At 39.1% G+C, this 23,022-nt stretch overlaps 1 protein-coding gene across 1 annotated transcript in view; it reads right to left on the reverse strand.

The window, feature by feature from the left end:
* SORCS1 (sortilin related VPS10 domain containing receptor 1) overlaps window positions 1-23,022 on the reverse strand; it is a 495,004-nt gene that overhangs the window by 103,116 nt on the left and 368,866 nt on the right. The window contains 4 exon segments of the mRNA XM_055300554.1: window positions 131-277; window positions 8,417-8,596; window positions 14,844-14,933; window positions 17,413-17,531. Coding sequence (XP_055156529.1) covers window positions 131-277; window positions 8,417-8,596; window positions 14,844-14,933; window positions 17,413-17,531 — 536 coding nt within the window.

The following is a 23,022-nucleotide window of genomic DNA, read 5'->3' on the forward strand; positions in this document are numbered from 1 at the left end:
TCATGCTCAGCTCTGTCCCCTTTTGTTCACCAGTTAAACAACAAGCCTTGGAACCACCTTCATCTGCTTGTTTAGTATCCACTTTCGCCCTCCAGTGTGTGCAACATTCTTCTCCAAGGTGAAAACTCACCAGTAAGCAGTGCACAGGGTCCCCCCTTAGATCCGTGTCCGGCGCCTGCAGCAAACGCCAGTCTCGGCCTTTGTTATATGTGATGAAAGTCTTCACTTGGTTGTCAATCTTCTTGTTAGCCAAGAACATTCCCTTTATCCCTGCTACCTGGGAAAAATTGACATGGCTGAAAAATACATCAATTTGAGATAGGATACATTTGTTTACTTAAAAAATAAGCATACTGTCAAATTCAGCTGTAAGAACTTGTCTTAGCGGAAAGAGAGGGTGAGGCTGGGGGAAGAGGGGTAATGCTGAAGTATAATGACTCCCTGAACTGTGGGACACAAAAGCAATAGATCTATGCCCCTTACAATATGGCAGTTGTATTCTAAGTTTGATGGAAGCTTCCTACTTCGTCTAAGGTAGGTTTGTGATAGTTTGCAGTTGCCTGGAGTTAATAATCTGGTGCTTTCAGTTCTGCTGCCTGGCAAATGATGCATAAACAAGGCTACTTTAATTTTATGTTAGGCATAGCACCCATGGACTTAAATACTTTATTTTCTTTAATCTTTGTAACAATTCTCCTAAGTATGACTTATTTTTTTTTTTTTTACATATGAAGAAACTGAGGCTCATCCAGGTAAAGTGACTTCTCCAAGGTCATGCTACCTAAGGTCACACAGAGTAAGTGGCAGACCTGGAATTTTAACCCAGAGCTGATGGCTTCATAGACTATGCTCTTAATAACTATCTAAATCGTTGAGCTATTTACAGCCTTGGGCAATTGAGAAAGGTCAGTTTAAAGCTCATGATCCAATTGCTATTGCTTTTTCTCCTCTTTTTCTTCTGTAAAAAGATGGCTCTATTAAGCCATGGAAATACACTGAACAAGAGAACAGCTTTTAAAGGTAAGAAGCAGTGGTTTCCCTAAATTGTCAAATCATTCCCTCTTCCATTCCTGTAACACTTGTTCGACGTTCCCACTGTCAAGAGTCCTTATTAATTACTTGGCTCTGACAATATGATTGCCTTCTCTCTTCCATACTTGAGGAAAGAGGTAAAATTGGTAACTTGACAAAACCGTGTGATAACAAATCGTTAGTTGTGTACCATATTTTTCAAGAATCTTTGAATGTATTAAATACTTCATACCTATTTTACTCTACATGGAATTATGACAGCCCAGAAAGACTGGGGGCCAGGGAAAGAAGGATTTGAATACATGCAACAGTGTAGTACAGGCCATCTCATTCAATTCTTAGCAACCATGAGATAGTTACCAGCTGCCACATTTAAGGATAAGGAAACAGGTGAACTTAGAATGAGTGGCTTTGTAGAGCACAGATTGGGAGTAAGTGGATAAGCTAACAAGTATATTTGAACCCACTTATCTCAGCGCTTTAGAGGAGAATATGAAAGTTTTTAAGCAAAAGGATGAAAAAATAGCATGACTCAATGCCATTCACCCAGCACTATGCCCAGGGCCTCTGGCATTCACTACAAACCTGCCTGACAGCTACAGCCCAGATTCTATGAATGAAGAAACTGAGGTGTAGACAAAATTTAATTGCTTATGATAGAGAGAGTTGGGGTTCACATTCAAATCTGTCTGATTTCCAGTGTTCTTTTAACAAACACAGCTCTGAATTTCTCAACTCAGAGGTTGCGTTTCGATCAACAGAATATGTACATTTTACCTTGGCTTTTGACACAGTCAAACCTCATTAGTTTGTACCTGCTGATCTGGCATATGGGATAATTTAGAGTTGGGCCAACTTTGCATTCCTTTGGAATGACAAGTTTGTTAAGCAAATAAATGGTATAAACGAGTAGCTGGGAGGAATACTTTAAACTACTTAGGAAAACAAGCCTCTTTCTGGGCCATCGACAGCAAGCCGACAGTTTCTTATGCATTGTTGATCCTCGACAAATGTGGAAGACATAAATTCCAGGAGCACTGTACCTCCCAAGGATGGAACGATAATTAGGAATAGTATTTACTTATTCACTATACCAGCTCCATAAGGACTGCTCACCAGGGAACCCCATATTGCTTTTAAATATGTTCCAGAGGCTGTTACATATTTAAATATGATTAAACTGCCAGTTCTTTAAAAACGAAATTTCATAAATCATAATTTTCACAAAGTCATACTCATTTTTCCCTCTGCAGCATACTCGTCCATGAGAAACAACGCTGTCTTAACCATTCAACACTCTAGGTTACAATAAGTACAGAAATAATGAAATTATTACCTATTCCACTAGTTCTGTTGCCCATTTTCCTTCCTGCCCTCTCCCTCTTTTGGCAAGTGTGTCAGAGCAGGGTTATACGTGTTTAGGAGCTGGTTCATTTGATTTGCAGAAGCTGTGACTTTACTGGCCCCGGCTGCTTGGCATTATCAAATGCCACTTGAGCATAGAGCTGCGCTTTGTAATTCATCTTTGGCAGCTTGGCCTTCAGGTTTATCTTGGGGAATAAAAACTTGCCAAAGCTGAGGAGGCAGTGTGTGACAATAGGGGATGAGCTGGCATGGGTCTGCTTATTTTCCTTTTGCGGCCAAGGCACTTTATCTGTGAAAATACCATTTGTGGTGGCTTTTTATTTTTCTTGCTTTTTTTGGTCTGGTCTGCAAAGATGGTCACCCCTGCTCCTAAGTTTTCTGTGCCATCAGCGGCTCCTTCTGCTTCAGGCCTGAGAAGCCCATCTTTGTGTCATGGTGCACCTCTATGCACAAGGCACTTCCTTCAAGGGTTTTTTTTTTTTTTTTTTTTTTTTTGTGAGGTCTCACCTGATATGTCTTGAAACTTCTAGCTTCTTACTTTGTATGTAACTTTGGAAATCAAGGAGCAGCATCAGTGCCCCATATGTGGAATGTGTGTGCACATGTATGTGTATACATAGGTATAAGGTTTGGGGTTCCACTGAGGATGGGGGACGTTTATGTTGCCAGATAACCTCCCTCAGTATTCACTCTGTGTGCATATTTGTGTGGAATGGAGCGGGGGCTAAGAGATGGCACAGGACTGGAAAAAGTAATAGACCTCAGGAAGATGTTCACAGTGACACAGATTTTGAGGAAGGTACTTCTATGGGAATAACACATCTTACTGTTGCGAATTTGTCTTCTTTTGGGGGAAAGACCTGTTACCATTTTTACCTTTCTGAATTATTCAGAAAAATGCTGAGGGTGTTAAGAAGCCACTTATTTTTCTTTGCCTCTCATATGGGGAGTTTGATTCCAGAAGCCTCAAAGCTAATTAGTTATTATTTCTTATTCTCTAATCTCATATGAGCCAAAACACCATTTTGGTTAGATGTTAAACATGAAGTGTTACAGCTCAGAGCTCATCACAAAGCACATCAGTACACTTACTGTGCCCTAGGATGACAGCTTCAGAGTGTTGCCCTCTTCTCTTTTATTTTACTCCCCTTGTTCATCTCCCACTCCCTTGGATAACATGCTGATATGTCTCTACCTATTCACTTCCTTTTTTTTTATACGCATCTCTAGAGGGTGCTCCTCTGTCCCAATCTTTCTTTTGTATGCACCATGCAGAGGCTAAGCTGGGAAGACCCCTGAACAAGAGTTTCTGCTTGTTTCTGACTCTACTGCTAATTGAGAGATGATCCCTCTTACCCTCTTGATCTCAGACTTCAATTACAAAGTGTCAAAATTTGAAGATAATAAAAATTATGAATCAATAAGTATGGCAAGAAAGAGAATATATCTGTGACCATAATGTCTTTCGGTTCTGGACATAGGATATTTTTCTGTTCTAAAGAGAGGATTGCAGCCAGAAGAGACACATACTCAGAGGGAGAGGGGCCAGGGGTGCCTCTGCAGTCAAGGAGACCACTCCCTCTAAAACGTCCAGGCGTTATTTTCTTCCCTATTTCTTCCCTTGCATTCCTCTCCTAAAGAGAGAATAAACTTAAATGTAATTCGATGGTACATTCTACATCCTATAAGAAACATGCCCTGGAATGGAGAGCATTTTTCTTCTCTACCTCCTATGGTGGGATTGTAAGAGACAACTTCCCCCAAGAAATCAAGGTATAAGTACATCATCACAACTGTTGAGCTTTATCTTTTAAAGAGGGGGAACTCATGCAGAAGACATGATGTGTGTAACTAAACATGCACTGCTCATTGGTTATGTCTTCCATGATGCCCACTGTGCTTATTCATGTATGTGCACATTCTGTGCATTCCGAATTTTCCAGCCAAGTGGCTTCACTCCCAACACAACCCTTTCCACTTGGCTGGGGTGAACTGTCATTGTCCATTATGCCAAAGTGCTCTTCATCATCATTAATTAATATTCCCTTCCCAGAGGAGGGAGGATATTGTCCAAAGCTGTCAGACCCCCTCTCATCATCCACACCAGACAAAAACACTAGGAATCACACGTCTCAGACACACTCATCATTGTCTCCTTTGCTCTGGGTACCATCAGGCATACTGTCTTCTGTTACCCATCCCACGTGATGCCATTGGAGCATTTGTGCTATTCAAGAATGACAGAATTTTAGGATGCTTGTTTCTAGGCTTCTCTTATGAAAACACATCCACCAGACAAAATTGGGAGGCACAATGATAGCACTTCCTGAATTTAGCTGTAAATGCAGACTTAGGACTTGGGTCAGAAGGTGGTGAATAGGTCCAGAACTATCATTTGTGGATTATGTTTATGTTGGCTTTTTGCCAAGACTGTTTTCTTTTTCTTGTCTGGGTTCTTCTACTTTTAGGTAAAGTCTAATACTATTTATCCTGTCCTTCAATGGCCTTCAGTCTTAGGGCTATTACTGGACCACGATCAAATACAAGCCCAAATCTTTCCAGAGACACCAATAGTTTGCTGTTAAGAGTTTACATACTCTAGTATTTAGATACTAAATCTGCCACTTACTAGCTTTATAATCTTGAAAAAATGGTAGCATTTTCTGAGTCCATTCACTTATGTTTAAAGTGGAAGTAATTAGAGTCCCAGTATCATAAAGTTATTATAGGATTGAATGAGATAATTATGGAAGGCTCTTTACACAATGCCTAGCACATACTGGAACCCACAATTTTATATATTGTTATTATAATCTCTCATCAACAAAAATCACTATCCAGCATTTTTGCTCTTTGGCCACCTTTCTTGGCTCACATTTCTTAACTCTTTCAATGTGGTCCATGTTCAGTGACCAAATGACACTGAACAAATTACTCTGGTATTTCAATAATTAAACCATGTAAGATGGTCACTCAACACTTTGTCCCCAACATTCCCTATGTTATTATATACATACAAGTACTTTTAGGGCAGAGAGAGCCATATTTGTTGTAAAGTTCCAAAGTGTGATGTGAACAAAATTATTGAATTTAATGAGAAATGTGCTTCCTTTTGGATTTCCCTCAAAGACTCATCAACAATATATATCCTTGATACACAGACTCACACCATTATGTATTATATTACACAGTCTGCCTCTACCACAACAGCTTAAAGAACACACAGGAATGACAGGTAATTGGCATGCAGAAGCATACAAGCAAAGAACTCACACCACCCCCCTCAGTCACCCCTAAATATGAGCAGACGTGCATTCCATATATTCTGTCTTTGTCACTCCTACCTCATATGTTGCTCATCTATGCTCCTTATTAATTCATTTATGGATTTTCTTACTTTTCATTTATCTCTAAGCACTCATCATTCATTGCAATTCTACTGGGAAATTCATGCTGGATGGCTTTCAGCTTCCTGCTAACCAGAACAATCAGATTTAAGGAACATTTGTGCCAGGTTCCACGTCAGCCAATACTCTTTCTATCTAGGTAATCAGCAGATACGGCACCGCCGTTCTGATCACATCAATTTCAATTCAAGTTGCTGCGAACTGTCAGGCTAATAAAACCAAAGACTCTTCTTCCGGGGTCCTGGGATGCAGAACACCTTTACATAATGCAGTCACACCACTGCTTATAGAGATGATAATAAGAGCCAACAGTTTCCCTACAGATACTCAACTGCAAGAGAGACATAAAAGGAAAAACACAAGCATTAACCAAGGAATGATTTGCCATGTCCAGAAGTCACCCTTTTTCCTCTTCTCATTCCATACCTGTTAGCAATGTCTGAATTCAGAAAACCATTCATGGAAACAGGTGTATATAACAGAACATTGCAAAATCGTTCCTGTCCAAATATGTCATCTCTTTTATCATCAAGGGACTAATTAGAATGGTCTTTGTTTTGGCAGAAAACAAAGTTTATCTCCCAAAAAACTCTTCCACAATAACTTGAAAAGAGGGGAGGAGTTATTCTCAAAAGGAAAAATGCAACCTGAAAATCAGAAAATGTTTTTGGGAGAACAAGGACAGAGTCAAGGCCAAGGTAGCAAACCAGGTGATTGATCTGGGGCAGCTGCTTTGACTTATTAGACTCTTGAAGCAAGATATATCCATTCTAAGTGCTGGGATATGGCACAAAAACACATGGAATTTCAACAGAATGCTTAAAATTTAAATGTTTGTATGACATTTACAAATGAGGAAAGAAGCATGGCAATTTACACTTGTTTATAACAAGATGACTAGTTGGCATTAAACGATGTCCTATGGCCATGCTAAGTGCAATACAGGAAAAAACAGAGATCCAAAATATTGGAAGTGTGTTGGATATTTAAACAGTGTGGGTAGATTTTAAGACTATAAGAATAGAACATTATATTGGGGCTTAACTTCACTGGAATATAATATTAATTATGCTATCTATAATTTGTTGAGCATTGATGCATTTCTGGCACTGTTCATAATACATACGGTAAGAAGATTAACTTAAGTAATCCTCAGAAATTCTATCAAGTAGATACCATGTATAGCTCCATATTTTAAACAAGGAAACTGAGGCTTGGAAATTCTTGGCTTTGTCTCTAGAATACATACATCTGGTGTAGCAAGGATTTAAATCCAGGCAGCCTGACTCCAAAATTTATACTGTAAATCACAATTTTATCCAACATAAATTTGAAACTAAATCACCAGAATATGTAAATGTTTTCCAGAATACATGTTCAGTTTGAGGCTGAGATATATGATACTACTATATTTATCTAGAACCTGGACAGAAAAAGAGTGGAAAAACCTTGTGAATGTGTAAAAAAAGTTTGCAGTAGATTTTTCTAAATATATACATACAGACTATGTCTAATGCTAGTTTGGGCTTTGAATGGAGCATATAAGTTTGTTAATATAACTTTATATATACAAAGAAGTTTAGATACTAGAAGATAATCCCCAAGAGCTCCTAAAGGAGAAGGGGGGAGTTGATAACATTAAATGGAATTACAATGATAGGTTTAAATTATTAAATGAAATTGGTTCCTTTCTTCAATATAATTCCCTTGCTTCTAGTTATACAAACAACTTCCTGACTTTATGAACTTATAATCAACCAAAAGATAGCATCATTAGGACTGTACATATTTGAATCGGTGTTAGATGTTTTTTTCCAGATAGGATATAAGTAAATGAGTGCATTTCCCAAATTCTGAATACATTTTGTAATGGCTCATTATAACCCATTATAAATCCTTCAGAGTGCAAGATAAGACTGACAAATGGCTAAAATCCATCCTCAAACAGCAGCTTTCTTTCTCCCTAGCTGTGCTTTAAATGGCATTTGTTATGAAAGCTAACCGTTCTAACATAAATGATTTTATTTTGTATCCTGGTCATTTTGAGAAACAAAGGTCCATAGTTGTTTTAGGGAAGTTGGTTTTTTGTCTCTGCCTCCCCCCTTCCCATTTAGGAGAGAAAGACCTAACACTTGGCTCTCACTCACTGGCCATCTGAGGAGATGATAATTAATCAGTGAAAGTTATCAGGTTAGAAAGGTCCAATGGCTTAAGAAAATATTTATGTGAGAACATTAAGTGATAGACAAGTTAAATTCCCTAAAAAAAAAAAAAAAAGGTCCAATGGGAGCATCTTCTAGTGCAATGCAAAGATGTCTCCCTCATGCTCACTGGCCCTTTGCTCACACTATGACACCCTGTTTGCCCACTCTCTCCAGGTCCCGAGACATCATGGCCTGTGGACTTCATCAAAAAAGGATGCCTCCCAGAGGTGGTGTGTGGATTGTAACTTAACCAATAAAAATGTTCTACAAATCCTCGCCTCCCCCAAATGAAATGAGGCCACATAAAGAATTGGACTTAAAATGATGGAGGCAATGGCCAAAGGCAGGCCTTCACCTGCCAGCCCAGACATTGCAGTGGCTCAGGACCACACACACTTCGTGACATACCTCATAGAGGTCAATCATGATGTTGCCCTCTGGACCTCTGCTGCTCTGAACATTTTCCAAGGCCAGCGTGAAATAGACCCCACGGGTGTCTGAGATATAGAGGTTGTATGTGTCATTCTGGTTCCATTCTTGAACCGCTGCAAACACTTGATTCTCATCTGTGCTGATGACATGCATGTCCTGAGGACAAAGAGAAGTGAAAAGGATGATGAGATTCATACATTAACATGGCATATGTCCAAAGAGAGCAGAATCTTGTGAAGAATACCAGACTAGGCTCTTAAGGCACTGTCATGGAAGGTGAAAATTTTCCTTTTGCATATTTGTCAAATAATAATTAATAAGGAAAGTGTTAATCATATATTTCCTTTGTTATATGTAGGGTTAGGCAGTAAGATCATGAGAAAATAGGGCAGAGAGATGCTTGGTAGCTCACTTATAATTTAGTTACCTCATTAGCTAACTGAAGAATACTTTCAAGTGTGTATGACTTTGGGGAATCAGTCATCCTGATATACTTGCCAGGCACAAACATGGTACATGTTCAGAAAGCTTATGTGGGGCAGAAATGAGGAAAAGTTGGAGAAAGAGAGAGAGAAAACCAACAAGTCCTGCATCTCTCAGTGTGGTTCATGGGCCACCAATGTGGGCATCACCTGCAAGCTTGTCAGATACACAGAATCTCGGCCTCACTTATTGAATCAAAAATCTGCATTTAAATACAATCTTTGTGTGATTCATATGCACATTAAAGTTTCCAAACCATTCCCCCAGGCTCAGCACCTCCCAGAAGTCCTTGAGGAAAACACCTGAGAACCCCAAAGCACTAATCTTTCAGGTCAATAAGCGTTCAAGGACTTAGTGGTTTATCTAAACCTTTACTCTGAGAAGTTTAGCAGGAAACCTTAAGTGAGAGAGGGAAAAAGTAGCCTGCTTTCAGACTCTGGTAGTCCTGGAGATAAAAACAAAGCAAAGGTAACGTGGAGGCAGTGAGCAGGTGTGGGGGAGTGGAGGAGGCAGGGGATGAGTCCAAATCCTTTCTTCCCCATCAAAACTCCAGAGAAGTGGATGTCTGGCGGGGAGGATAACACAGACCAAGGCTTGTTGTCTTCTGTGCATATGCTTTGGCAGCCATCTACTGCCTTTGCTCAAGGCAGTAGACACTGGTATAACTTTCAAAAACCCGAAATCAAAACAAAACATACAACAGAATTACATGTAAACACAAAGAAAGAAGAGCAATAAGGAAAGATTCTTAGCCCATGTGTAGCTTAGTACTCAAATCTTCCCAGATGGATCATCCTCCACCCTTGAAAAGCTTCAAGAGATTTTTCAATCTTCTTTGGCAAGAATTTCAGTGCTAGAAAGTTCTACATAACTTCTAACCTAAATTTCTCATTGTAATACATGTCCATGTTCTCTCAACCAAACAATCAGCAATTCCGGTTGGAACCTGCTCTAAACACAGAAGAACAAGTCTTTTCCTCCTTTACCATGATCACAGTGAAATCCTATGATCCCAGAAGGAAGAAGTCTTTATCCAAAGAGTTTTATATTCCTCACCCCTACTTGGGTCTTATGTGCCATACTTTAGTGTTTGATAATGATTTTATAAAAAGAATACAGAGTGGGAGGCCAAAAATGAATCCTTCCCATTAATTCAACGTGGATCAATAATGTAAACTTATGTTTGGTATGGAAGTTGGCCATTGCTTCTATCAGCCAAATGTCTATTTCCATTTCTTCTAATAATGGTAGTTGATGTTCTTTGAAAAACACCCTTATGACTCTCAGACAAATTTCCTCCCTGTACTTAGTCTTTGCTACTTTTTTCTATCCTCAGCACTAGAAAAGCTTGTTGGCCTAGCATTCGGGATATTCAATATCCTTGACCACACTGGCTGGATCAGTGTTGGGTATGCAACATAAAGTCAAGAAGACGTAATTCTAGAATGATACCAGTATTATCAAAAAGTTAAAAAAAAAAAAAGTCTAGATCTGATGGAGACATATCTTGGAGGGGAGGCAGGGGAGGCAAGGGATGAAACCAGTCCTGAAGAAAATAGGCTCAAAAGGGAGATAGGCCACATTCTGTGAATGCTTTTGGGTCTTTGATTGTGGACAACTAAGAAGCCTGCCGCACCTGTAAACCTTTCAGTTAGAGAGAACAGTAGAACACAATGGTTAAAAGAATGGACCTTGAAGTCAAACTACCTCTGCAACATAGCTATGTGAACTAAACTCTGTGCCTCAGAATTTCTACCTGCAAAACGGATAGCAGTATGCCCTCCATGGAGTTGTGAGGATTAAATCACTTACTAGGTGTAAGTGATTAAGCGTTATAATAGTGCCTGGCACAGAGTATGTTCCATCCATGCTACTTATTTTCAGTTACATAAGCCCTTAAATCCCCTTTGTTGATTAAGCAAGAGTCATATGGCCTTTCTGTTCACTGCAAATGTTGGGGGACTGGCTAGTATACCTAATAAGAAATAGTTCATGCAAGTATTTTGCTTCTTTCTAACAGAGGGAATTAGCTATAGAAATTAGCCCAAGGGCCATTCAACAACTGAGGGCCAAACTTTCTATGGGTCCCCACTTCCTAAAGGACAAAGACCCAAATCCTTATTCTGGTATTTAAAATCCTCAAATAACTGCTTTCAATTCACATTCCCCCACCAGTAGGTTGCAGTATCTTCCCTGAATTCAAGTTAAAATATTTAAGCACAGATCTGGCCCCCATATTTAACCACAGATCATGGACAACATACCTATTGCCCACCTCTGTGCCTTTGGAATGAGTTTGTGCACTGGTGAACCTTTGAAGTCCAGGTCACCACAGATATCTTAATAAATGCTAGGGACAAGAGTGCATCAACTATATTATCCCAACTCATATAAATCTTTATTTTGTAGTTTTGGAACCAAAACACAGGGTTTCAAGGTCACTTAGAGAACTAGTTTAGTAACAATAACAGATTCAAATGGCCATTTCTAGATAAGGGCCAAGATCAGATCGCTCACTCCATATAATCCAATTACATTGTAAAGACTTAAAAAATGTTGGTCTCAGATATCTTAATTGAAAGATCTGACATATTTAAATGTCATCTTTCTTTCTTCTTCTTGTCTACATTCTTCTCCATCAGGAAAATGTGCTCTTTCTACACAGAGTGACACTTTATGTTGGCTATTTTTTACTAAGGCACAAAATTTTAAAATGAGAAGTGACCTTTGGAATCTTTTACTAGAGTGCTTTCCAAAATCTGTTCCATAGGACACCAGCATTGATGGATTCTAATAGACTTTTTTTTTTATGGATCCCTTTGTAAAAAGCTTTGATTAATGCTGAATTATATAGTTTTCTTGCTCACAGGACATCCTAGAGCTTTTGACACCAGTGACCTACCGATACTCTTGAAGGAAGGGACACAGAATGGAGTTTATTTTTTTCTTAAGCTTATTTGATCATAGAACCAAACTTTTGTGAGGCATCTCCAAGGAAATTATATTCAGAGTAATGTTTACTTTAATTTAAAAAATGTGAAAACCAAAACCAAAACAACAAACAGACAAAAAACAGAGAAAGAGAAATTGCTAAGCCAGTCTAAGGCTTCAAAGCAGGTTAGCGACAGATGCAGGGCTGGAATCTGGGCCTCCTGCTGTCAGCCTCTGCACCACCCACGCCCCTGTTCCCATCGATCCCCCATCACACAGACAACTAGATCCATACTGATAATAATATTACCTTACTTTTATACAGTATCTGTCCTCCAAAATGCTCAAAGCACTTTCATATGTATTGCCTCATTCATCTCCAAATAAGTTAAGGGAAGGAAACTGTCACCAGGACTCCCAGTCTGGGGGGGCCTCATGCTTTTAACAGCAGCAGTGGCATTAAAAGTCTCCCCATCCCCCTCTCTAGGCAGCAGTACCATATTATCATTATCTTTATTTATTCATTTATTTATTTATTTATTTATTTATTTATTTATTTATTTATTTATTTATTTATTTATTTTAACACAGCTCAAGGTAACCATGGTCTTTCAAGAGTTGATACAATGGCAGTGGATGATTACAGAAAATTTGAAGATGAAACTGTGGTTTGTTTTAATTCCTTTGGTGGGCATGAAGTTTTCCAGCTAAGGCAGTCCTGGCTTTGATAGAAGGCCATGGAAGTACAGGCACCTTTCTGGCAGATAACTCCACCCAAGCTGGGGCTATTCTTTGAAGGTGTAATGGCATTGTAATAAGGCATCTCATTGCCTTAAATAATAAACACCTGCTTGGATCACATAATACATTCATTTGCTCTACTGGCTCCTATTTTTCTGGGGACAAGCGAAATTAATCATTGCATTCTACCCTCATACCTGGGATGAGACTAGTAATGGAGGATGCTCATCTGGTATAGAAAGAGGAGGGGACAGACAGCTGATTCAGGCTCAAAGTACAACTTTTCCTTCCAGACTGGCTGGATGTTACTGAGGGCAAGTGTCGACAGTGATCTGTGTGATGGTTATGAACAAGCAATGCAAAGTATGTGTTTCCTAACACTCCAGTAACAGATCCAAAGATGTTTCTTTGGTTTTAAATGGCCATTTCCAGGGCTCCTTAGGTCCACGGGACTTTTTAATGGCCCTGCAGTATATCAAAATTTGTGTGTGTGTGTGTGTGGGGGGGGGGATCTGCTATCTTAATTAAGCTATTAATTTATTTCAAGAGAAGAAAAGTATAATACAAAGGAAAGGATGCCAGTTTAGGAGCTCAGGAGACTTGAGTGTTAGCCTCAGTTAGGTTATGAACAGCATTTGGTTTAGCTGGGACTTATTCCACACAAAGAGTATATTCCCAGGAGAGAGAGCACAAGAAGAGTGACTCAGATCTGCTGCTTCCTGATTGGGTCTCAATTCCCACACTCCTCTTGAGCAAGAGCATCTCCCTGCATTGACTTTAATTCTTGTTTTTAAAGGTATAAATCTTGCAAGCTAAACTACTGCATTTACTGATCAATCAAAGAAATAGCAATTTATTTCAGCACTCAAGGGGCGGGGCAAAATGGCTCTGTTGGATTTACTGAGAACGCATGATCATGTCCCTCATGGACTTTCCTAAAAGATTATCCAGGGTAATTTTAACAACACTCAAATTTAGCTTTACGTATGGACTTTACCCAATTATCATCTAAGGCACAACTCCAAAGTTGTAAGTGCTTGTCTTTTTGGAAAACATTTTAAACTGAATCAAGAGCAGGGAGCATTTAAATGTATACAACCATAGACATATAGTTCTGGGGAATTTCCACTGTCATTAATCTCTTAGTGGCTGAAAATAGTAACTTCGATCATGGATATCCTCCTTTGGAGTCAACAGTGCAATTTAATGTGTGTTACTATCTCGAATGAGCTGGCATCTCAGCCCACCTTACTACTGCTAGGCTTAGGGGCAGAGTGATGGCCAAGAAAGAGAACTCTGCCTGGCGAGGCCAGAGCAACTGGTGACCATTGGCTCTCCTGGAAGAGGAGACCGGTGAAGCCCTTGTTTTATATCTATCACATGATTTTCAGGCAGCTAGCTGGTGTTGGTCCAGGACAGCATACTATGAAGTTATGGATAAATACACAAGGTAAGGAGTCATGAACATTCAATCAAAAAAAAAAGTTCTCTATGTTCTTTGTCCAACCCAAAGGTTTCAAAGCTGAGCTACAGCTATATTTAAGCCTACACTGTCCCTCTCCTACAGCCATATATACCTCCCTTGTTCTAAGATAAGGCACAATATATTAACTATTTCAGACCACAAATACACAGCTTTGAGCTACCAAGTCAGTTTGACCTCCACTAGGTGGCGCTCCGTATTAACACAGTTCTTCAGTGTTTCTGGAAAGACAGTCCAGGGATGTCAGCAGTTGAGAGGGTCTTTAACTTTCGTCTGTCATTATTTTCAAAGGAGTAGGTCTTTGGGGAAGTCCAAAAAATTAGCTGTGCCTCAGAACTAAGTCAAAGAGTCTCATAAATCCTATTGAGAGAAAAGGCAAAAATTGGATGCCACATAGATGCACCACCTCTCAATAATTAACAATAAAATGAAAGAGAAATGTATTACACCTGTTTTACTGATATAATGTGTATCCAAAGCCTATTTTCTGCCTTGCTAGAATACCCATACCTTCTACTTGAAAATATTTACTACTGAAAAGTAAAAGCAAATCAGTTAATCTATTCAGATGCCTCTATAGCAAGAATTAGAGAGAGAGAGAGAGAGAGAGAGAGAGAGAGAGAGAGAAAAGCTGAAAAATAGTCATAGGAGATGAGAAGAGATAAATGATTATGAGAAACTGAAAGGGTCCTTGGGAAAGGGGTGCAGGCAAGAATATGGGAATTGGAGAAAATATGGAAATGAAGAAATCCATTTAGGTCATACCTTAGGCAAAGCATATTTGGGCAGCTTCATTTGGGCGAACGCATTCCTTCGGTAGGACACGTAGTAATGTGGCCGTCCTCCTGATGTCAGCTGGATCATAAACACAAAAGTAAGAGGAGCTACTCTAACAGTTACAGGCCATAGAAAAAACAGCCGTGAATGGCAGGGGCTAGCTGCCAACCCAACAGTGTGAATGACTATTGTGGACAAGTGTAAAGAACTAGAGTTCCATTCAAAAACAACTCATACAGTGTATGTGAGTTGGTCTGAGGCCCAAGCTAAACCCATAACATGAAAATATAATTCTTCAGTTTGCACTGTGGCTCAGAAGCCAGGCAATATTTTCAGTGTCTTTTCTTTTTCTTCTTCTTTTTTAATGCCTCAGAGGATATTAACTTAATGTCCATCAGAAGTCCCTAGCTGTCTAGCCCAAGACTATGGACGTACAACCAGGTCCCCATGCCATATAGGAAGGAAATGGCCCAGAGCTGGAGCCTCTCATCTCTGAACATTGAATGCCATTTGATGCTGTCACACTAATGACCATAAGTATGTCTCAGACATGGCACTGCTGCTGACACATTAGATGGAAAGCCAGCCAGGATCATGGTCCACAATCATTATAAGAGCTCTATCTCCCAGAGGAGAGCTGTGAGCCACCTCCTCCAAGTCTGCCCAGCACATATAGCCCAACAAACCCCGTGGGTGCCAGGGAGGGCAAGAAGGAGTGTGGTCTCCATCTCAACATGAGCACTGTTTAGTGCAGGTAGTGTCAAGGGCTGCACTGCCAACCTCTCCTCTTTGTAGCCACTCTTTTTTTCCAGCTTCATTGAGATATTATTCACATATATTTAAGTTTTAAGATGTACATATGATTTGATACACATACATACTGCAAAGTGCTTATCACCATAAACTTAGTTAACACCTCTTTCTCCTCATTTAATATGATATTTTGTGCATGGTGATAACATTTAAAATCTAACATCTTAACAACTGTCAAATATATAATACAGTGCTGTTAATTATAGTCACTATGCTTTACATCGGATCCCCAGAAGTTATTCATCTAATAGCTAGAAATTTGTCTCCTTTGCCCACATCTCTCCACTTCCCAATCCCTATCTACTATCTATTTCTATGAGATGGTGTAGCTATTCTTAATCCATGTAAGTATCTGGAGTTAGAGTATCAGCCAGAGTTCACATACTTAGATTGTGTCAATAAATGTTCTGGGCGAATGTCCATCAGATTCATAAAAAGGTGACCAGACGTTATCATATTCACCGATATGGGGTCAGATAACCTCCTAGTCTCTGTGATGGGTTACAGGACCACAGTCACAGTGGCATGGGTAGAAAATATATGACACTCTCATTGCAAAATTGATTCCCATTTGTAAGTCATATATGTGGATTATAAACCATTATTAGAAAACAGAAAAGGTTCCTGGGAGAAACAGTGATAGAAAAATGAATTATAGATAGAAGCAAAACGTGCTTCCATTTTAATGTCACTTGATAATTGGGTGCTGAAGTTATCAGAGTACTCATTATTCATTTCCCTAAAGAAAATTGAAATATGTGTGTCTATGGGTCTGTATAATCATTTGTGAAACATTTTAAGAGAACATAAGCTGACGTTGGGCATTTTGAACATCTGCTTCCTCAAAACATGAGACTGAATATTCTGAATTATGATTTCTTGTCCAAATAAATATAATAATGTTTAGAATATGTCTCAATCATATTGAAATTGTGTGTGTATATATAGTACACATGTGTATAAATATATAGAAAGTAAATATATATATGAATATACAAACTATATAAACTATTTAGCAATTGTACTTTTGTTACTCTTATTATGGGAAGCAATAAGTGAAGTCTGTCCAAACCTGACTAATAACTGAAGCATTATCCAAACCTAGAATTTTCCTTAAATGCTGAAAAGAAGCAAAGCATTCTTGCTCCCTGTCTCTTCTAACCACTCAACCTCAAAAGGTTTCCCACTCTCTTCAGGGGTGAAAAAGCCACCTGAGTACATCTCATCTCCTCTATTTCTTATCCTAATCACAGTCAGAGCATGACAATAATGGCTGATTACTCTCCACCTCGCCTCTGCCTCCCACCACCTCCAGCTACCCCACAGCTTCCTGTTCCCATCTATTTCTCTATTTTTAAGGTGAGTATTGGGGAACAGGCTGATTGGCTGACTATTCTGATAGGAAGAGACTGATGCATCCGCTCAGTCCCATGAAGGCAGAGGAGGGGGTGAACAGAAGTGTGCATCATTCTGAGACAACCTCCGGACCATTCGCAGTGTTTCCATGACCCCGTGTTGATAAAGTCCTCCAGACGTTGCCCAAAGGAGCTAATTAGTATTCCGTGAGCATAGAAGCTTTGACACTCAGTAATGTTCCTTTTGTCAAAGAGATGATTTTTTTCCTCCTTTTTTTTTTTTTTTTTTACTCGTAAGGGTAGTGTAAGCAGGCAAAGGAGGCTGCATTAGGGACAGAAGCGGGAAAGAGATATGTCTGAGACAATCAGCAGAAGTGGATCTTTCATACCTGAACAAACACGTAATCATCCTGGACAATCAAAGAGTCTGGGTCAATGTAGCCTGGGAAAGGCTTATTTCTGTTGGCCTCTGTGCAGTTCTGCATTCGGCAAGTTAGGTACTGTGAATCTGAAAAAAAAAAAAGGGTAGGGGGGATGTATACACCCAGTATTGGACTCGGAGTGGACATTTTCCATTTCCCTTGTCATCTCCAAGTCTTTAAACCAACCCCACATTCTTTAAATGCATTATTCTTACCATTATTATTGTTAAAAGTAGTGTCATTATTATTTTACTCACTTTCTAGCAACACCATCACCACCATGCCCCAGTGCCTCCACCAAATCTTGCCATCCTGGAATACTAAATTCTCATTAATTAATTCTCCCCTCCCAAACCTAAATGAAAACATTTTTAAAAACTGGCATTAATACTTGTGATTTTTGTGATTATTATTTTGCATTTGTAGGCTCTTCTTCCACACTCTGACCTTTGACCAACAGGCAGGAAAACATGGACATACATGCAATCACCCAGTCATCTCATGAAAGAAATGCACTGTTATAAACAGGAAGATTCCATATAAGATAAAGGCTTTTCTTCTACTAATAATTGCAAGCGAGACAGAATAGAGAGGAGATTCCTGACCCCAAAACTCTGTTCTCATTTTACAGATGAGTAGACTAAGACCCTGAATGCCACCTGAGACTCAACAGCAGATGGTAAGCTATCAGTTATAATAACTCTTATGTAGATTTGATATCTATTGGTGGAAGTACATTGTATCAGGGAGGCTACCTTGGTTTTTCGACTACAACTATTCTGACCTGTCTAGCTGTCACTTCCTTACTTAAAACTCCTTTTGCCTCATTGCATTTAAAATAACTTCAAACCCTACAGGACCACCACTCCAATTTCTCCACATGCCAATCTCTTCTTCTATCTGTGATTCTTCTAATCTGGCCTCCTCTATGTTTGGAAATGGTGCCAGACTTCCTACTACGTAAGAGACTTTATTTGTACTCCCTCTGTCTGAAATGCTTGTCTCCAGGTTGCTCACAAAGAAGGTTCTAGATTTCAGCCCACTATTACTTTTGAGGGTCTTCCATGATTAGTATTTTATTAATTACTACCACATACCATTTTATTAATTCCCTTCATGGAATTTATTACAATATAAAATTATCTCCTCCTTATTTATTTCTGTCTTTCTCCATTAGAATATAATCTCCTTGAAGACAGTAATGGGTCAATAAGTAAATACTCATTGGATTGTGCCTCTTGATTGCAATACATATTTTGAATGAAAAATAAAGCTGTTTTACTCTTTTTCTTTTTTTGATGCTGAATGAATGGATGAGTTTGATTTTAGAACATCACGATATATACAGAAATCCACTCTTCCAAATTAAAGGAAATCAGGAGATGAAGACTTACATGAAATGGGGTAGGCAATAGTATTGCATTGGATACAAGGATTCACAAATGACTTCCCTTGGTGAAATTTCCCAGACCATCTTTACCTAAGGAACTTGGGTAAACCTACATTCTAGAAGGAGGACCACTAGGGAGCAGTATGCACATTTGCTCCATCTGACCAATGACTGCTGTAATTGCTGATAAGGTCTTAGGAGACTAGAGGAGAGTTTTACCTACAATATTTCTTCATCCCACTGCCATCTGTGGGGATGGGATGGCTCTGAAATACTTTAAGATGTCTAGTCCCAGTGAAACCATCTCCAGAGGTAAACTAAAGAAGAGCCATGTACTTACTCTTACTTCTGTTTTCAAACATTCTTATAGTTTTATTTTTGGGCATAACTCAAGATCTTTCTCCTTGAAGACAACTTCTGTGATTCAGTCCTTCCCTATCACTACAGCACACAAAATCATTACCTCACAATTTCACACTCCATCAGATCCTTCTACAACTTTTAATAGACTTCCATTTTTCTAAAGGTAGCTTGGGGTCACAGAAACAATGGACACTGGCAGCTGGGAGACCTTGGCTTGAGTTCTGGGTTGGTCACTTACTAGCTGTATAGTTCAAAAGAAATAATCTCATCTTCCTGTCTTGCCACCCTCCTCCATTAAATGGAGATGCCAGTTAATGTCAACTTTCTTATAGTTTGGCTCTAAGAATTAACTGAATTAATGTATATGCTAAATGTTCTGGAACTCAAATATGTACAAATATTAGTTGTTATCAATAGTGGTAATATTCCTATTCCTTTCACAATGATTAGATCAGTTTGTGGGCCATAGTAGGTTCTTTAAAAGGCTAGTTAAATTGGATTTGAGTACTCCAGTTATGTTTCTGTATCAGTTATGTTTCATTGGTGACCTGCCCAATATCCATTCCTCCCAGCCTCTTTGATGGAAAAGCCAGTACTGGATTTGTTGGCCTGTCCTTCCTTCTGTGTGACTGGCAAGTGCTTATATGCAAAGATTAATCCTTTTAGGTCTACACCCATTCAAGGTCTTCCAACTGCCCTTGCCACTGGTTATTTCAGGGAAGGGCATTAAAATCTTGTAGTAAATAAGAGGGGGAAGGAGGTCTTTTAAGGGATTAAAGGGGAGGGACCAAGAGCTGCAGGAGAAGAATCTCTTCTGCCTCGCTAGACACTGCACCCAATGTGATGCTAAGGACTGCTCTAGCCTTCTTTTTATATAGAGGAGCCAATCTTATAGTTGAGCTTACATAATGAGATTGCAAAGAGATGAAAAGGACCTATTTCCTGATGACACTGAGTTACTGATTGTACTGAGCCCAGAGCTGCTCTTTCTCTGTGCGTTTTATGTGAGATAATGAATAAAAACAACAATTAACCAAACTGAATCAAAGGTTCTTGATTAAGAGGTCTTGGTCTTCAAATTACAAATACAACTTCCAATCAGGATTTCTTAGACTGCCACCTAATGAAGACTTCCTAATAAATACACAGTGCTTATTTTATTTGTAATGGAGTCTAAGAGTTTCTTTCTTAAGACTTTAACCTCCTTTTCAAAGGTTCTTGAAGAACCATAAGGTGGAAAATATAAAGATCCACTTTATATAACTCAACTATTCAGAAATTATGAATCTAAGGGATTTGGGAAGACAATAAAAGAATGGGGAAACTAACATTTGTTGAGCATATTTGTACCAGGTACTCTGAAGCATGTTCACCTTTCTTTCATACATTTAATCTTCACAGTACATAAATATAATATATTGACTAATTTTTTAGATAAAGAGAATGAAGCTTAAATGGATTATGATTTATAGAAATGGTATTATGGATTTCAAACTTGGTTGGCCCCAAGGCTTTTATTTCTACTACTCTATGTTGTGTGAAAAATGTCAGTGAGTTAGGGTCAATTTTTATTAATTATATTTTGTCTTTGATCTAATAAGTATCAATGCATATACCTAGATACCAAAAAAAAAAAAAAAAAAGATCAGCGAATTTATATTTTTTTGTGGAGTAATTTGGGAATATGGATCAAGATCCTTGAAAATGGTATCTTTTGACCTCATGTTCATTTCTGAAAATTCTACCCAAGGAAAAAAGATTTAGCTATTTCAATATTCATTAGTGTTATTTATAATAAAGAAATAAAAGCAAATGGCCAAAAGTGGAGGAATGATTTTTGAAAACTTCAGAACATGCACAGTTTGCTATTAAAGAGCACACTGGTATTTAGGGAAGTGCTTAATATATTTCACATAGTAAAAATAGGTTAATAATTAATATTGTATCAGTGTTAATTTCTTAGTTTTAAAAAACAGATTTTAATTGTTCAAGATGTAAACATTAGGAGAAGCTAGGTAAAGCTGTACTGTCTTGGTAACTTTTCTGTTTACCTAAAATTATTCCAAAATAAAAGTTTTTAAAAAGTAGGTTACCAAAATATGTGTGTATCAACCTGATTTTGTGAAAGTTGTATATATAAATATCTACATATGTATGTTTGCACTGGAAAAATGAATAAAAGATATATATGAGATGTCAACCATAGTCTACACGCAGTGATGTGAGAGAGGGAGACAACCTGTGCGCAAATCCCTGGTCCGCATCTCTCAGCCAGAGCCTGGAGGGGGCTTGGTCTACAGTGGGCTTGTGAGATCAGTTTCACAAGAATTAGAGAATCATCTCTAACTCATCGACTTTTTATCTCTCTCCACTCACCATGACTCATATTGAGGTGGAGCACTATGAGCAACATGTGCAATGAGCCTGTTCTTAGGCAAAAAAAAATACAGAAGTTTCAGCTGGGTGACACAAGGAAAGCCTCAGAAAGAGGTCTTAAAACCATTTCTTGCTTAGAGTGGCTCAAAGTGAAATTTGCAAGCTGAAGGGGAAATGCACAATTTTGAGCTGCCTGTCCCTGGTAAAGAGCTCCTGGTTTGTTCTCTTTCTCCTTCTAATGGAAATAGAAAGAAATTGGCTGCACTTCATAATGAGGGACCAATCACTCTTAGGCCCCTTGGGGCTTGCTGTAATAGCATTAAGTATGATGAACTCTTTCCATATTCAATTCTAGTGAGTGTATGATGCGATTCCATAGGAAGTATCTTGTAATTTGGCATTAATTAACGTCAATTAATGCATGCAACTGCTAGACTCTAGAATTAATTTCATTACTTTTCCCACACAGATGTTTTCCTTGCCATAGGTAATTAGGGCCCTGTGCTGCTCTTCCCAGGCATTCTCTCTCTGTGCAACAGCTGCTGCTTGGCGTAAGGCAGCTCCCACCCCTGCAAAATCTGTGATCTAGGGTAAGGCTGCCATTCAAAGGCTAGGCTTTGAGCAGAGGGACAGGGCTTTAAATGCAGGTTCAAGGCCTGCTTGGTAAACCTAAGCAGTCACTACACGTCTGTGAAGGCTGATCTGTAAAATGGGAACAGGTGTGAGGCATCCTGCCAGCAGTTGTGACAACAGGAGACTGAAATCCTGAAACCCACAGAGTCCAGGGCTGGGTTAGTCAGTGCTCCAGTAACGGCAGCTCTGGCTGCTACTGAAGCGCAGGCTCTTTGATCAGCAGTACTGCCCACTGTGTCTCATGGGAAAAGACTGCAAAGCGCTCCCAGACGCTTCCACTTGACTCAGTATCTTTCTTCATCAATATTTGGTTTGGGTCAAAGACTTTTAAAGTAATTTTTTAAAAAACATCATGAAATAATATCCTCCTAGCATAATTAATAGCCAATGGTGTGAGGTCACAGTCAGTAGGCAGAACCGGAACATAAGGAGGGCTATGGGGAGGACCCAGGGGGTGTGCGGGTGTCCAGGACACAGGGCCAGCCAGCAGTGCCCATACCACTTTGCAAGCATGCCTCTCTGTTGGGAGTGACATTCGGGTCCTAGGTCTATCTCCACCACACCATGTGACTCAGAGAAGGTCACTTTACCAAGCTAGGCTTCCGATTTTTTTCTCCATGTAATAAGGGTTATTAGAACTTTAGAACTCAAAAAGGATGTTAAGAATCAGACATTACTTTACCATCCCACAGGTCTTTACTATACCCCATTGAAACCTGTCTGCTTCCCACCTCTGCCCCAACCAACAAACCTCTATGATGTGGTTGGTGAGTCTGTATCTTCAGGGTGTCTGCTATTTCTAAACAGCATGTTCA

The sequence above is a fragment of the Nyctereutes procyonoides genome, unplaced genomic scaffold, assembly GCF_905146905.1.
Source record: "Nyctereutes procyonoides isolate TBG_1078 unplaced genomic scaffold, NYPRO_anot_genome, whole genome shotgun sequence".
Lineage (NCBI taxonomy): Eukaryota > Metazoa > Chordata > Mammalia > Carnivora > Canidae > Nyctereutes > Nyctereutes procyonoides.